The sequence below is a fragment of the Drosophila suzukii genome, chromosome 3 (genome assembly GCF_043229965.1).
Source record: "Drosophila suzukii chromosome 3, CBGP_Dsuzu_IsoJpt1.0, whole genome shotgun sequence".
Taxonomy (NCBI): domain Eukaryota; kingdom Metazoa; phylum Arthropoda; class Insecta; order Diptera; family Drosophilidae; genus Drosophila; species Drosophila suzukii.
In genome coordinates, this window is record NC_092082.1 from 3,271,358 (window position 1) to 3,285,301 (window position 13,944).

General features: G+C 40.2%; 1 protein-coding gene across 4 annotated transcripts in view; it reads right to left on the reverse strand.

Annotated features, from left to right (window-relative positions):
• Tet (Ten-Eleven Translocation (TET) family protein) overlaps positions 1-13,944 on the reverse strand; it is a 105,067-nt gene that overhangs the window by 75,599 nt on the left and 15,524 nt on the right. For 2 of the 4 annotated variants that reach the window (XM_036816223.3, XM_036816221.3), the window contains exon 4: positions 12,629-12,646. The exons of the other annotated variants lie outside the window; for them this stretch is intronic. In XM_036816223.3, coding sequence (XP_036672118.2) covers positions 12,629-12,646 — 18 coding nt within the window. The remainder of the gene's footprint in view (positions 1-12,628; positions 12,647-13,944) is intronic. 4 annotated transcript variants of the gene reach the window in all.

The following is a 13,944-nucleotide window of genomic DNA, read 5'->3' on the forward strand; positions in this document are numbered from 1 at the left end:
TCCCCAAAATTCATTTTCCGCTCCCACAGGATCAGAACCATGCAGTTGAATAATGACATTTAACCTCTGAGGAAACTGGCTGCCATATTTAATTACTTCAATGTACAAGGAACATATGGATACCGAAACCATAGATAATTCCAATAAGCATGAAGAAGGCTGTAGGCCGCCTGTTGAACCAAACTCAAAATCTATTTCCGGCGCAGAGTCGTAAATATCAGAGCCGTGGAAAAAAAGACTGAGACGCGATCGGGTCTCAAAAGAACCATTAGGCAAAGTGCTGGGAAAGCGTGGAAACAAACGGTAAAGTTGGAGAGCTAAAATTGAAAATGGAAATAATGGATGTACATGTGTACATTAGAGTGTGTGCGCAGGCGTGCCCAGAGCTCCACAGTTGTTCAAAAATAGATCGAGGAGTGGAAGAGAAAACGGGGGAGGCGACATATGGATCCCAATCGGATCCAGACAGCTTCGCAGGAGTGCCTGTGGAATGCCCTTGTCTGAGTCTTTTCGGTGGCTGATTGACAGCCGCTGCATCTTAACGGTAAATAAGCGACGCCATCATAAGCACTGCGAGAAATTGAAGCCTTAGTCTTGACTGAAGATTGTATGTTTGAAGTGGGTTCTAAAAACTCCGAATTTAAATTTGGCAAGGATATAATCATAGGAAGAAATCTAATAAAAATTGGTGAAATAAAATTCAAGACTAGACATATGGTATCAACAATTTTACAAGATATAATCTTGGGAACTAAACATCAAGGAATCCTACAGAATTTTTTGAATCACCAGTCTGAATTAAAAAACTGTAAGTCTTATCGAATTTTTTTCTCAGTGGTCCTTTTTCTCCCCAATCAACCCCATACTGTACATACACCATCTCCATCGCCAAGCTGCATTTACATTGTTGGCACGCGCAGGCGCGCACACATGTTGCCAGAACGTCAACCTTTTGGGGGCGACCAGGGAAGTGGGAATCCGGGAATCGGGGAATCGGGAATCGGAGATCGGGGAACTGGGAACAAAATGCGTCTGCGTACAGGGCACTTTTCAATTTTAGCAGCAGTTGTCATTTCGGAAGCAATTATTTTAATGCAGAGCCAAAGTAAAAGTCACACAGTTGCATTCACAGTCGCAGTTGAGAGCGTGCCAGTTGCAGCCCCCCAATGATGAAAAGACTGCCACAAGATGGAAAATGGAAGATGGAGACGATGTCACTGGGCCTGGAGACTGGTGACTGGAGTCTGGGGATCTGGTATCTGGGATTACTGCAACTTGGGGTTGGTTCTCGGTGGCGTCTAAATTTAGTTGCAGCCTTCGGGAGATCTTGAGGTGTTTTCGGGTGAAACCGATACGACAATGTTACGCAGCGAGTGCAATTCGTACAGTTGTGCTCGGTTCGGATAAGTTTTTGAGTTTGAAACGGGAGGAAATATTTTAAAGGTGACTGTAGAGGACTTTTAAATTGGAAATCAATTTGGTTCAAGATGTTTTACATCTTGATTGTACTCAAGGCTTTTGTTGTGTATGTCTTAATTAAGACATTACATACTGATTCAAGCTATTTACCAATTTAATTTACGGGTAGTGCTTTTTGTGCAGGGAGATTTTGTAAATAAATTGATTTAATTGCATAGAAAATAGTTGAAGAATGTAAGGAACTCATTATTATTTATTTGTTTATTTTTTATTAAGTTATATAACTTATTGCCACAAACATACAACGAACATTTGTTAAACTACACACAATAACATCAACATATTCCCTAATAAAATAAACATTACGCTGCTAAACGCCTCATAATTCAAGCTAGAAAAACCTGCCAGCAAAGCTAAAAGCAAAGAAATACAGACAATCGACTTAAAGAAGCCCCCAAAAAGCCGTAAAAACGAGGCCAACGACCTATAAAAATAGGGCCAAAAGTAGGCAACCCAGAAAGCACACAAAGCAAGCAAAATAAAAGAAAACCAACCCTGCAGACGGCGAAAAACACATGCATAAAGTCCTGTGATGACAGCTTCGTCATTTCCTCGCCAAAAAAATCGATGACAGTCTATGAACCTCGAGAAGAAACCTTCTTTAAATCAATTTTTTCACAGCTTCCTGTTGAAAGGCTCACAAAGCCCGGTGCCTGGCTTTTTTCCATTAACTGCAGCGTGGTTTTTTCTGTGTTGACTTTATTAGCGCCAACAATGCAAGAGCACAAAACGCATGTCGACTTAATTGGGGCTATTAGTTTTTATTAAAAGGCAGGCAGGTGGCAGCTGCTGCGATGCCATAATGAGCTGCTCAAAAAGCCCGCCGGTGGCTCACTTGTTTCGATGGATGGCAGAGAGTCCTGGGGCTCTCGTAACAACGGGAGCCGAGCAACAGGTAGCCCCCAATTCGAATTCGAGTCTGGGTTTCTGCGGTTGGCAGAAAGGCCACACGCACACAAATGGGCCAAAAACCGAGCACTGACCTAGGCCAATTCACTTTGTGGTAGGATCCGGAATCCGGATCCCAACAACACGTTGGGAAAAGCCAGCGGGGAGGGTTTGGACTCGCTTTTTATGACACAATTTGGGGGAAGCGAAGCCACTGGAGAATAACCACAACAACAACAACCCCTCGACGGTTTCTACCCCTCCTAATGAGCCATAAAAAGTTTGGTTTATGTGTGTGCCACAGTTTTGGCAACCCTTCGTCGAGGCTGATGTATTATAAAGCCCCTACATCGAACCCCCAACAGCTCCACTTGGGCAGACACTGTGGGAAAGTGAGAGTTTGAACCGGAATGGTTAAATCAGGTATAATGGATTTTTTAATATTCTCTTCAGTTTTAATAACCTTATTGAAATGAAAAGGTATATAAAGATATATTTTTAACTACTAGTCTTTCATGTAACAAACATTTTTGGGGGGTTGATTAATAGATTTCCATTTCCGGTGGAGAAATAAACATTCAAAATGCAATTAAAAAACGCAACTTACTTAAAGTGGAAAGAAATTTTAAAATTCATTATTTAGGAAATCGGTTATATAACTTTATTATATTTGTTTTAATTATTCCTTTCACTTTAAAATATATACAAAAATGAATATTTTTAACCAACGTCTTCAACAAGACACTAAGTACTTAAACACTTTTACTTGTTATATTTGAATAACAACTGGGTTTTCAGTGGAATTTGTTCATTTACAAAGGTGAGATGAGAATAGAATGGGTAGTGGAGAAATTTCCAACGACGCAACCTTGACCTGTGTCAAAATAAAGCCTTAATTACTTCCACGTCAAGGACAACCCTTTTTGGGCGAAACCAGCCTCCAGGAAGTGAAATCGATTTTCGTAGGCAAAACATTTCAAGGTTGTCGCAGTGGGAATCGCACCCAGAGCCCCGAACCCGAAACCCCCCAACACTTGCCACCTTGAGCCCTGTTTATTTTGATTATCACTTTCGTGGGGGAGGCGGGCCTTCTGATTAGCCCCGGCGTCCTTGAAGGATGCCGAAAATGCCGTCTGGAGAAATTCTGGACGACGACGATGATGATGATGATGATTCACCAGGGCCAAGGCCTGTTGGATTTGCTTTTTATGGCTTATATCCCATTTTGATTGCGGCTGTCAGACTTTTCTCTGGTCCTTCTGTTTTTGGGGGTTGACTTCCTCTATATATATATCCCTGTACATTTAGAAACGAGGGTGAGTTTCGTTTCATTTGGCATTGTAATTGCAGCCACCCCTATGTGTGTTATATATCTGAGGGATACATACCTACATATCTGCTTTCTCTGGGGGAGGCGAGAGTAGAGATGCGTCATCCGACGATTTGTTACACGTAATTTAGATGCGAAATTTTCAATGTCAATCTCTCCCCCGTTTTCGGTGTGCCATGTGCCCCCTTGAGATGTAACCGTTTTGATATGTGCTAAAAAGCTCACTTCACAAATTTATCAAGGTCAAGTTCAGAGGGGGGAGCGTTTTATTGTTTGTTGAGGTAGCGGAAAAAGCGGAAAAAGCATCGGCGAAAGTCACAGGCCACGAAATGAGTGATAAAAGGGGTAAAGCACAACAAAGGGCATTCGGTTGCCTTGTGACACAATTCGAGGGTCTGGTTTTGGATTGGATTGGGTTGGCTTGGGTTGGGTTCGGTTTATTATTACCATCAAGATGGGGGAACCAGCATCGGCATCTCGGTGTTAATTGAGCGGCTTTATGGGTTTGCAAAACAACTGAAAAGGGAAACAATTGCCGATGGAAAGAAGGGGATTCAAAGGCTTCTCAGGATTGCTGGTGCACGGGTACAAAGGAATAAGAATTTTGACTCTACAAAAGCTTCAAGTTGATCTTCTGATTTGGTTCTTTGTTTGATTTCTTTCAGTATTGGGAAAATCATATATATATTAGTCTATGATTTTTTGGAGAGGTACTTTACTTTCTATACATCCTTTTTAGGTTTTTATATAGTTATTTTCCGTCAATAACTATTGAACTATTAAGATCTATCTGTCAACCTTTCAGAAATGTATTCCTTTGGGTTTAAAAGATTCAAGTCAATATGTTTCGAAGAAAGTTTCTTTTGGCACAGCATTTTAAGAGCTGTTAAATTTAATCAGCACAGAGCGTAACATAAATCTAAGATCCCTGATTAAACCAATTGCCTTTATTATTAAATTTAAAAATTTTCCCAATTAAGCCAAGCACCTTTATGCCAAACAATCAGGGACAGCTGTGCCATTCGACCCAAAATCCCAGGAGGGAGAAGGGACAATGGAACGGAACTTAATTAGTTATATTTGGCCCGGTTGGGACTGCAGATGCGTGCTAATGAAAGTGCATTAGCACTGGGACTCGGACTCGAACTCGGACTTGCTGGCAGGACTAACCAAGGATAATGGACTGGATACCGGCTTTTGCTGCTGCCGCGGGGCTAATACTCCCACTGAAAGTGAGCAAAGTGAGGCGAACGGGCAGAAAAGAATTAATTTGAAATTCCATTTCGTAGATTTAATTGAGTTGAAATCAAATTAAAAGCAATTTATTTTCAACCCTCATTGCGAATTTTTTTCCTTGTCTCCCTTTTCGATGCTTCCACGCACACGCACGCACTATCATCCCACACTCCTCCCACACTCTTCCTCTCTATTCCTTCCTTTCTCCTTTTATTTTTTTTCTCAGTTTTCCCATCGTTTCTGGTATTTTCTAAAAGTGCGTGGTCCATCTGTAGGGTGGGGGTGAAAAAAGCAGAAAAAATTCAGACTGGTTTTTGGGGTTGCAAAATTTCATCGCCTGCATTGCAAGAGGAAAATCGATAAAAATGTGCCGGTGCTGTGTGCAAAAAGCGAATTCATCCTCTATCCTCGAACGAAAGGATATATGAGAATGGCCCACCGCTCTATCCCATTGCTGATTGCATTTTTCGGTAGCCTCTGCGATGCGGCATTAATTTTTAATTCGTCGCATGAAATCCAAAAATGATTTATGTCCAGCTCGAATCGCAAATTAAAAAGCCATTCCAGTTGCATATTCAAACAGCAAATAAAAAAGAGCTGGTGAAATGCGGGCTAGAAACTTTTCGCATCCACTGTGGACCAAACAAGAAATGCAAATAATGCGCTCGAGTTGACAGAGTCCAAGTGGGTGGGCGGGGGTCGGGCGGCTGATGAGGGGGCGTGGCACAGCGCTTCAAATTGCATTTGATAGAGCCGCAAAAACTCGGTTCGTGTTCCTCCTAACCGCCACTGCCAAAGAGTGACCATTAAAATGCATTAAATGGAAGAGGAGTTGTTTTTTAAGTTCCGAAGATCTGAATACTCTGAACAGCAGGCTTTAAATAACTTAATTAGGACGGAAAATTTTGTGGGGAAGTATAAACAACAATAAATTATATACCAGGTATAATTAATATTTCATTATATTAACACCTTATAGTTGACATAGAAATCTGCATCTCAAGATCTTTTATATAAAAACAATTAAAAAGTGGTTTAAAAAGCAAACCGCCTATCTCAAAAATATTATATTATAATATTAAGATGTATTATAATTTAATAAAATACGAAATTCACTTAGAGGGATAGGGCAGAAATATCTAACAAATTTAGAACTTCATAAAATGTATCAAGGAAAGATACCACGAGTTATCAAGACCATAATTGATTTTAGATTTACAGAACACCATTTATAATTTTGTATTAATAAATCCCAATTATCTATTCAGACCTTCGGCTGCATAATTAATTAATTTTCCCCAGTTGGCGGCCTCACCTGCCAATCGCCTGATGGAGTTTATGGACTCTGTTCAGGGCATGGAAATTGAAAATAAAATTCAACAGCGCGCTTTGGCAGCAGAAATGTTGTTTAATTTGGCAGCAGCAAAGTTTCGAGGCAGCAGCAAATTCAGTGGCAGTGGCAGCTGCAGTAAAAGTGGCTTTTGTACGTGCAATGACCTACCAACACATAAAAAATGCAACGCGAAGGCACGAATCGCGCGCTAAAATATGCAAAGGATGCGAAAGGACGAGAAGTGAGGATGATGCCAGGATGCCAGAATGCCAGGATGCTGGTGGGATGGCAGTGCCAAAGATGTTGCCTTTGCTTTTCGCAAGGCCCCAAGGCAAAAGTTTCTACGGCAGCAGCTCTATTTGCAAGGACAAACTTGGGGCTCGGGGTCCTGGTCCTTGGTCCTTGGTCCTTCGTCCTTTTGGCTCCAACTTCAATAATAGTCAAGTGCAGTGAAGCGTTTTGCCAACTGCAAACCTCCATCGCCATCTCGCCCCTGCCAGATGAAATCAAAGCGCAGCTTCCTCCATTTTATTTGGCATTTTCTTCACTTTTTCTTTTTCTTCACGATTTCTCCTCGTTTCTCTTATTTTCTCTTATTTTCTTCACTTTTTTCCTGCAACATCCTTTTGGCCAACACGCATTTTCCCCCCGGTTTTTCGCTTTTTTCGCCATTGCCACTTTCCCAATGTGTGAGAGTGTGTGCGAACTTTGCATTTACCCTTGGCAAGGACTTTTGCAGCGGGTGGAAAGCCAACGAAAGCAAAAAGTTTTATTTGCACAGTTTTCTTTTTCTTAAACTTTTGTTGTGAAAATCCCCCTCCCCTCCCTCTGTTCCCCTGCCCCTGCTGCCGTCACGAACTGCCAGCTTGCAATTTGCTCAAACAAGTCTAAAAATATATATATATAAATGTATGTGCTTATGTACTATATAGTATATGTATATATGTATATTCCTGCTCGACAAAAGCTGCCGCAAACTGCGGGGGAAAAGTGTAGCATGCTTTTGAGCGCTCGCTTAGAAAATTTCCTCCACTTGCCAGCTAAAACGAGGGAAAATGGAAAATTTTTATAATTAACAGCGACAAAGTAGCACAGCAGATGCAGATGCATCGCAGCATCTCAAACATGGCAAACATCGGTTGTTTATCAGATGGGGCAAGATGCCAGCGAAGGCTATGGTAATTTTTCCATATTTTCCCTCTTTTTCCTGACAGATTTCTCTCGTTTTTTTTTCGAGGGTGCCAGTCGAAGCAAGACTTCTGGTTTTTCCCCCATTTTCCTTCTGCGGGCGGCCTGTGAAATGCAAATATTTATACCAACTACTTGAAAAACGCTGGGGAAAATGGCCAAGTGCCTCACGCGCAAAAGTGCGTCATCCTGGGCCACAGTGAATATCAATTAAGTGCAATTCGGTTTCTTGACACTTCAGTGAATCAAAAGGGCAAAGGATGCAGGCTTAAATTAGCTGGCATTTGAGGGGTTCACACCGCTTTGATGTGCGTTTGATGTTCGGATTTTGAGAGTGGATTAATTCGGAAGTACATTGCAAATATTCGGGGTGAGGTCCTTGAACCCAAAAGGATATTTGAAGAACTTCATTTGAGAGACAAGCAGCTTATTTGTTATAAAAAATGTCAATTCATTTCTTATAGTGAGTACTATCATATCATTTATTCAAACCCAATTTAATATTCTCATAAAACATAATTTTTTTTTATATTTTGATATCTGATTAAATAGTTATCCTGAAACTGGACTCCCGTTCTGCTTATCACTGGTTCACTGTAATACCGATAGGGTTATGTTCTGAAGATCTTAAAAAGTGAGGAAAGGTAAGGAGCCCAGGGAGTTCAGCCAAGAAGCCATTGCAGTGCGTTCTTTTCTTCCATATTTTTTTTGCAGCCCTCTTCTAGTTAGTGTTGCTGTTGTGTTATACGCAATGTGCGTAAGGAGAAAGCTTGAAAGGAGCGCAAAAAAGAAAGTGGAGAATGGGAGAGTGTGCCTGTATTTGCACATGTACCGTTCACTCTGCTGCTGTGTGCGTGTTGAGTTTGTTATTTTCCCTCTGCTCGAGCGTCCTCTTATTTATCCCCTCCTCAATTTTCCTCCTTTTTTTTTTGCATAAAGCGCGGGTGGGTGTGTGCGTGCATATTTATGCGTATTTGTTTGCATAGCTGATGATGTGCCAGCAGCAACAGCAACAACAACACTTTACGAGTGCGTGCGAGCCCCATTTCCCCATAGGTCCTCCCCCGGCTTAACCCCTGCTTAACCCCCGGTTAAGCCCTGCCTTTGAGCCCCCTCATCTGCACTCCTGATATCCTTTGGGGGCGCCATTGCAATTAGAAAACTTGCATCGCAACTTTTTTTTTGCGCCAACAACTTGTAATGCAATGCGCTAAATTGTTTGATATCACACGAACATTCGCACACTGCGAAATGCTAAGTGCAAAGTCCTGCTCAGAAGTTTTGGTCCTGCACAGGGAAAAATGGTACTACCTATAGAAATCATATTACTCAGGGTGAAGACAATCAAATTGAAGATTACTTGAATTTAAAGTCAATTTCAAAATTTCAATTCAATTTATAGAAACTCAAACAATGTTTTTCGAAATGATATTAAAAGGACTTTTAATCTTCTGAATTTTGAAAAAAGAACCGATCATAAAATAGTTTTATCTTAATGATATTTTTGTGGATCAAAAAAGATCTGTCTTAGAACAGAAATTCTTTCCTGAAATACTCCACACATTTCTTCCAAATAAAATAGATAAAACTGTCTAAAATTTCCAAGGTTTCCATTCGAAGTGCATCCCAATTTCTTCTAGTGTACTTTACAACTGCCAGCTACGTGCTGTGAAATTTTTTCAGCGCATTCATGTTGCACGTACGGCTCATTGTTGTTGCTGCTGGCTGATTCTGTGGAGTTTTTTACTTTATTTTATTTTTTTGTTGTTCGAAAAACATTTCTTTAATTCTTTCTTTTTGCGTTTCTTTCGCCGCTTGGTGTCTTGACTGCAAACCACCCCCGCGTTAGGGGATGTTTATGCGCGGCAGGACTTTCGTACTTTGGCAAATGACTTGACTTTGGTCAGAGAACTGCGACCGAGACCAACTTTTAGTTGTTAGCCGGAGTCGGGAAAAAACCTGAAATTAAATTGATTTTTTTCGTTCTCTTTGGCAGCAGGAAAAGCAAGTCGAGCGAAAACGAACAAATACACATAATCCCGGGCAACTCTTTCAGTGCTCGACAACATAACAATTTATTGTTTCAATTATATTTTTCAAATTGCGCCGACAAACAAAAGTCCGCCAAATGCAAAAAAGGCTCTCAGCTATAAATAAAATAAATAGCAAACGAACTGAAATTTGTTTTCCACAGCGCGGTGATGGTTTTTTTTGTCGCTGTGTTTGCCAGGTTTATGCGCTGAATGGGGGATATATATGAAAGTTATTGAAAGTAAACATGATATAAAATAAACTCCGCACAGAGCCACTTTTTTCCCGTTTGTGTAATGCTGGTGAAATTGTCTCAAATAATATTTAAAGAAAATTAAATTGAATTTACGGCGGTTCCTTGTTGTTTTCCCAAGGAGGAGGCAAAAGGAAAATCGAAAGGAGGAAGGAGCAAACAGAATGATAAGCAAAAATAATCAAAAATCGATTTGGAAAGTGCGTCCCCGTTTTTGCTCTTTCTCCTGCTCCTTGTTTTTGTTGTAACAATATGCCAGAATTTTCCATTTCCCATTTGTTGTCAAAATGCAATCATTTCGATGTTGCTGTTGTTGTTACAGCTTGATAGGCACTTTGTAAGCAGAGCACAACAAGAAACGAAATAAGGAAAAACAAGCAACAACTTTCTCCGGGAAACATTTGGAAATTGAAATTGTAAGGCGACGGGCCTGGCCTTACGTTTTAAAAACTCTGTGATTTTGTTTGATTCACTTGACTTAAACGGATTTGGCCAAAAAGGGAATCCAGCAGAAAGCAGGAAACAAAAAGTTGGCAGGCAGTACAGGAAATGTTACATATTGTAATTTGTAAAAATGGAGAAACAGGATCATGGACTGAGAAAAACATATATAGATCTTATTTACCCATAAAAAAATTATAACTGCCTTTTAACACATTACAAAGCAATAAAAAATGGGAACATCAATTTAAACTCGATAAATTGCTAGTTTAATTGTACCCTTAATTATGTAATTATATTTAAATCCTTCTCACACCCCCGTCAGAAGTTCAGGCCACGTTTAGTGCCCCATTTAGCTGACTTTTCCACCGTTCTGTGCCAAAGGCCGTCAGCAATTAGTAAGTTTTGTAACCTGCTGACCCTCTAAGCCATTACAGTTAAGTATTCTCGTTCAAACAGACGTGTGTATGTATCTGTATCTGCCTGCCTATGGCTGCATTTAACCCCTCGGAAACTCGGAAACTGGACTAAATGACAACCGTTTCCTCCGACCCCGACTCCGCCCCACATTTTCATTTTCCTGCCAGTTTCGCCTTTCGCTGGGGTGCGAATTTGCTTAGTTTGTCGCGCAGTTAGGAATAAGCTGTGAAAAGGGTCCGCCGACGACGACGACGAGTCGGTCAAGCTGAAAAATGCACTGCAATTGCACCTTGCACACAGATACACATGCACAGCAAATGCTGCACTGCGAGAAATTTCGAGGGGAGAAAGAGAAAGGATTCTTTAAAAAATATTTCCTGAATTTTTGTAGATTCAACAAAGGATTTTCTTGAGTTTCAAATAATTAAATGTTCTTCTAATTTTAAATTACTGATATATTTTTAAAGTTTTTATGACAGAACTTGGTTCCTGGTTTTTGTTCGGTATTGGGAACACCTTAGCATTTTTTTATAATTTTTATTTTATTAAACATTTCTTGCCGTGCCATTTTAACCCCTTTTTGGCCATGCATCGCTGATATTTAAATTGAGCCAGCGGGCAGTGAAAAGTTCTGAGGGGGCCGGCACCGGGTAGAATGCACTTCAAAAATAGAAAAAAAGGGTTCTGTGGGTTCCGCGCTCCTAGGACTCTGCATGTGCAGGGATATCCTTGATCTATTTGAGCTCTAACTGACTGCTTTCTCTGTACCTCTGTACCTTTCCTGTTTTTTTTCCCCTGCCCCGCCGGTTGCTGTGGCAATTAGCGCCAGAGTTTGGTGTCTCGCTTTGTTGTTTGTTTATTAATAAACAATAACAGCCAACAAATTGCTTAATTGCTGGATTGCACCTGCCTAGGTCCAAGGATGCCGGCTTAATGCTTCAACAGCCAAGGACCTCATTACGGAATGGATATTTGTGTCTCTCATTAAAAGAAAAAGCAGAGAGAGGGCAACTGATTTTGCACTCATTACCGAAGGAGCACTGGCAATGCGGCACTTTTGTCCTTTAACTATTACAAGGATAAGTACACACAAAGACCCGCTCCTTTTCTACTTTTCTCAGCCTTGCCCTTATGCAAATCGCCATCAAGTATACGCAGCGTGTTCCCTCCATGCGTAATTATATAACATTAATTTGCATTTCTCGCTTCTTTCCGCGGTGCTGTTCTGTTCTGTTCTGAGCTAGTGCAATCAATGCAAATGTTCGCCCTGCTGGCAACTTAACAAGGATGTGAACATTTATTTATTAAAATTTAACAACGCTTTACGATCAGCGCGCAGATTTATATAAATGTGAAATGTGTGCAGCCCAACGCGACTGATTGCCATCAGGCAGAACCAGACCAGAGCCAGAATCAGAATCAGAACCACCACCAGAATCAGAATGAGATTCAGAGCCACCAGATCAACCCAACCATCCCATCATCATCGTCCACATGAGCGGTAAATCTGTTCCATAAATACAGCAACAAAAGCATTCAATTGCGCAGACTGGCAAACACTCACACACAGACAGAGTCAAGCATTTTATTATTTAATTTATGCGGAGACAACAGAACAACAAAAATCTGCTGGTAAAAAAGAGCACCGAAACTACCACACAATAGTTTCCTCTACATAGATGAAAAGATACATTTGTATCTGCGGGGTAAACAATAGAAATGCAAGTAAAACGTCGCAAAAAAACATTGGGCTCTAAATGGTAGAAAATAGATTAAATAATTGGTATAAACAAAAAGAAAATGCAGATGAAACAATTTTAATCATTTCAATAATTAAAACCCACAATCCCCTTAGGTTGATAAAATCCCTTCAGAGCTTTTAAACCTTTTCTGCCCGTCATTTAAGAAACCCCATTATTCCTCGGATTAAATGATACAAATAATTCAATGCACCCAATACAATTATTAAATAACAATTAATTAATGCCCCTGAAAGTGCAAATATAATTACATGAAAATGTATACGTACGGTTTTGGCTTTGGGTTCCTGAAAGGAAAAAAGATAGAAAATGAAAATAAATCAAGTGTAAATACAAATAAGCTGTGATGCATAAAATAATTAGCAATAATTACAAATTAAATAAATCTGCGCACAAGGGAGGTTGGCCAACCAAAAATTACTCAATGCTGGAAAATAAAACCCTATATGTGGTATATATGTGTTGTATAGTACAAGTGTATATAGACCGACTGTCGCGCTATCAAAAAATAAGCCCACTAATTGGCTGTCATGGCGGCAATTTGCGTGCCCAAACAGCCTCACCAATGAGAACCCATTAAAATGAAAAAGGCAAATGCGAAAAAAACAATGCAAATTTAAAATTATGGTTTTCAAAGTTATGGTTTAAATTTTGGCAATTAAAAGACGCACACATAAATCCCCGCAAAGCCTAAGCTGCTTAAAATAAAATAATATACAGAAAAATCATTCATCAATGCCATTTTAATGGATGTGCGTGCATGTGTGCTTCAACTGAATGGGGCTTAAGTTCTGCTCTTAGGACTCTCTGCTGGCTTAGGATTCCGATTATAATTCCAATTCCTATTCCGATTCCGATTCCTATTCCAAAGAACACAATGCGAACAGATGTGCAGGCGAGCGGGCTCTGCAGATGGTCCACGAATAATAGTGTGTGCTCCCTGCAACAGATGAATATGCAATCCTTCGAGAAGGAAATAAAACAACGGAAGCTGCCTGGAATTTTCAATAGGATTTTGTGGCCGGGCGGCCTCAGGACACGAGCTCAGATACAGAGAAAAAATCATGATATTTTTTTAGGATTGATTTTTGTATCTCTAGGATATTTTTCCTTTGTTCAATTTTTATGAAGTTAAAATATTGTAATACAAAATATATGGAACATACATAGTTTATAAATCTATTAATTCCGAGATTTTAGTATTTTCCTTTTTTAAGTTCTCTAGACATAATATTATTGACTTACGGGATGTAAAATTGGAATATGTTTATATAAATATTAATTAAAACATTCCCTAATTTTCCTCCGTGCTACTTATCTGAAACCCAAAACAAAACTTTATCTGCCAGCTGAGTTCAGAGCATTGAACTCAAACTGAAACTGAAAAACCCAAACTCAAACCCGAAATTCGGGGAGACATGCCTGGCAGCATCTTTTGGGACTTATCGAATGACAAACGCACATATTGCTGCCAATAGATTGAATGATTGAATCACTGGCGGATGGCAAGGACGGTGATTTTTGGAGGGCAGAAGAGGGCGGCAGTCGTGTGCCTGGCCACAAGCGACAATTAACCGAGAGACAA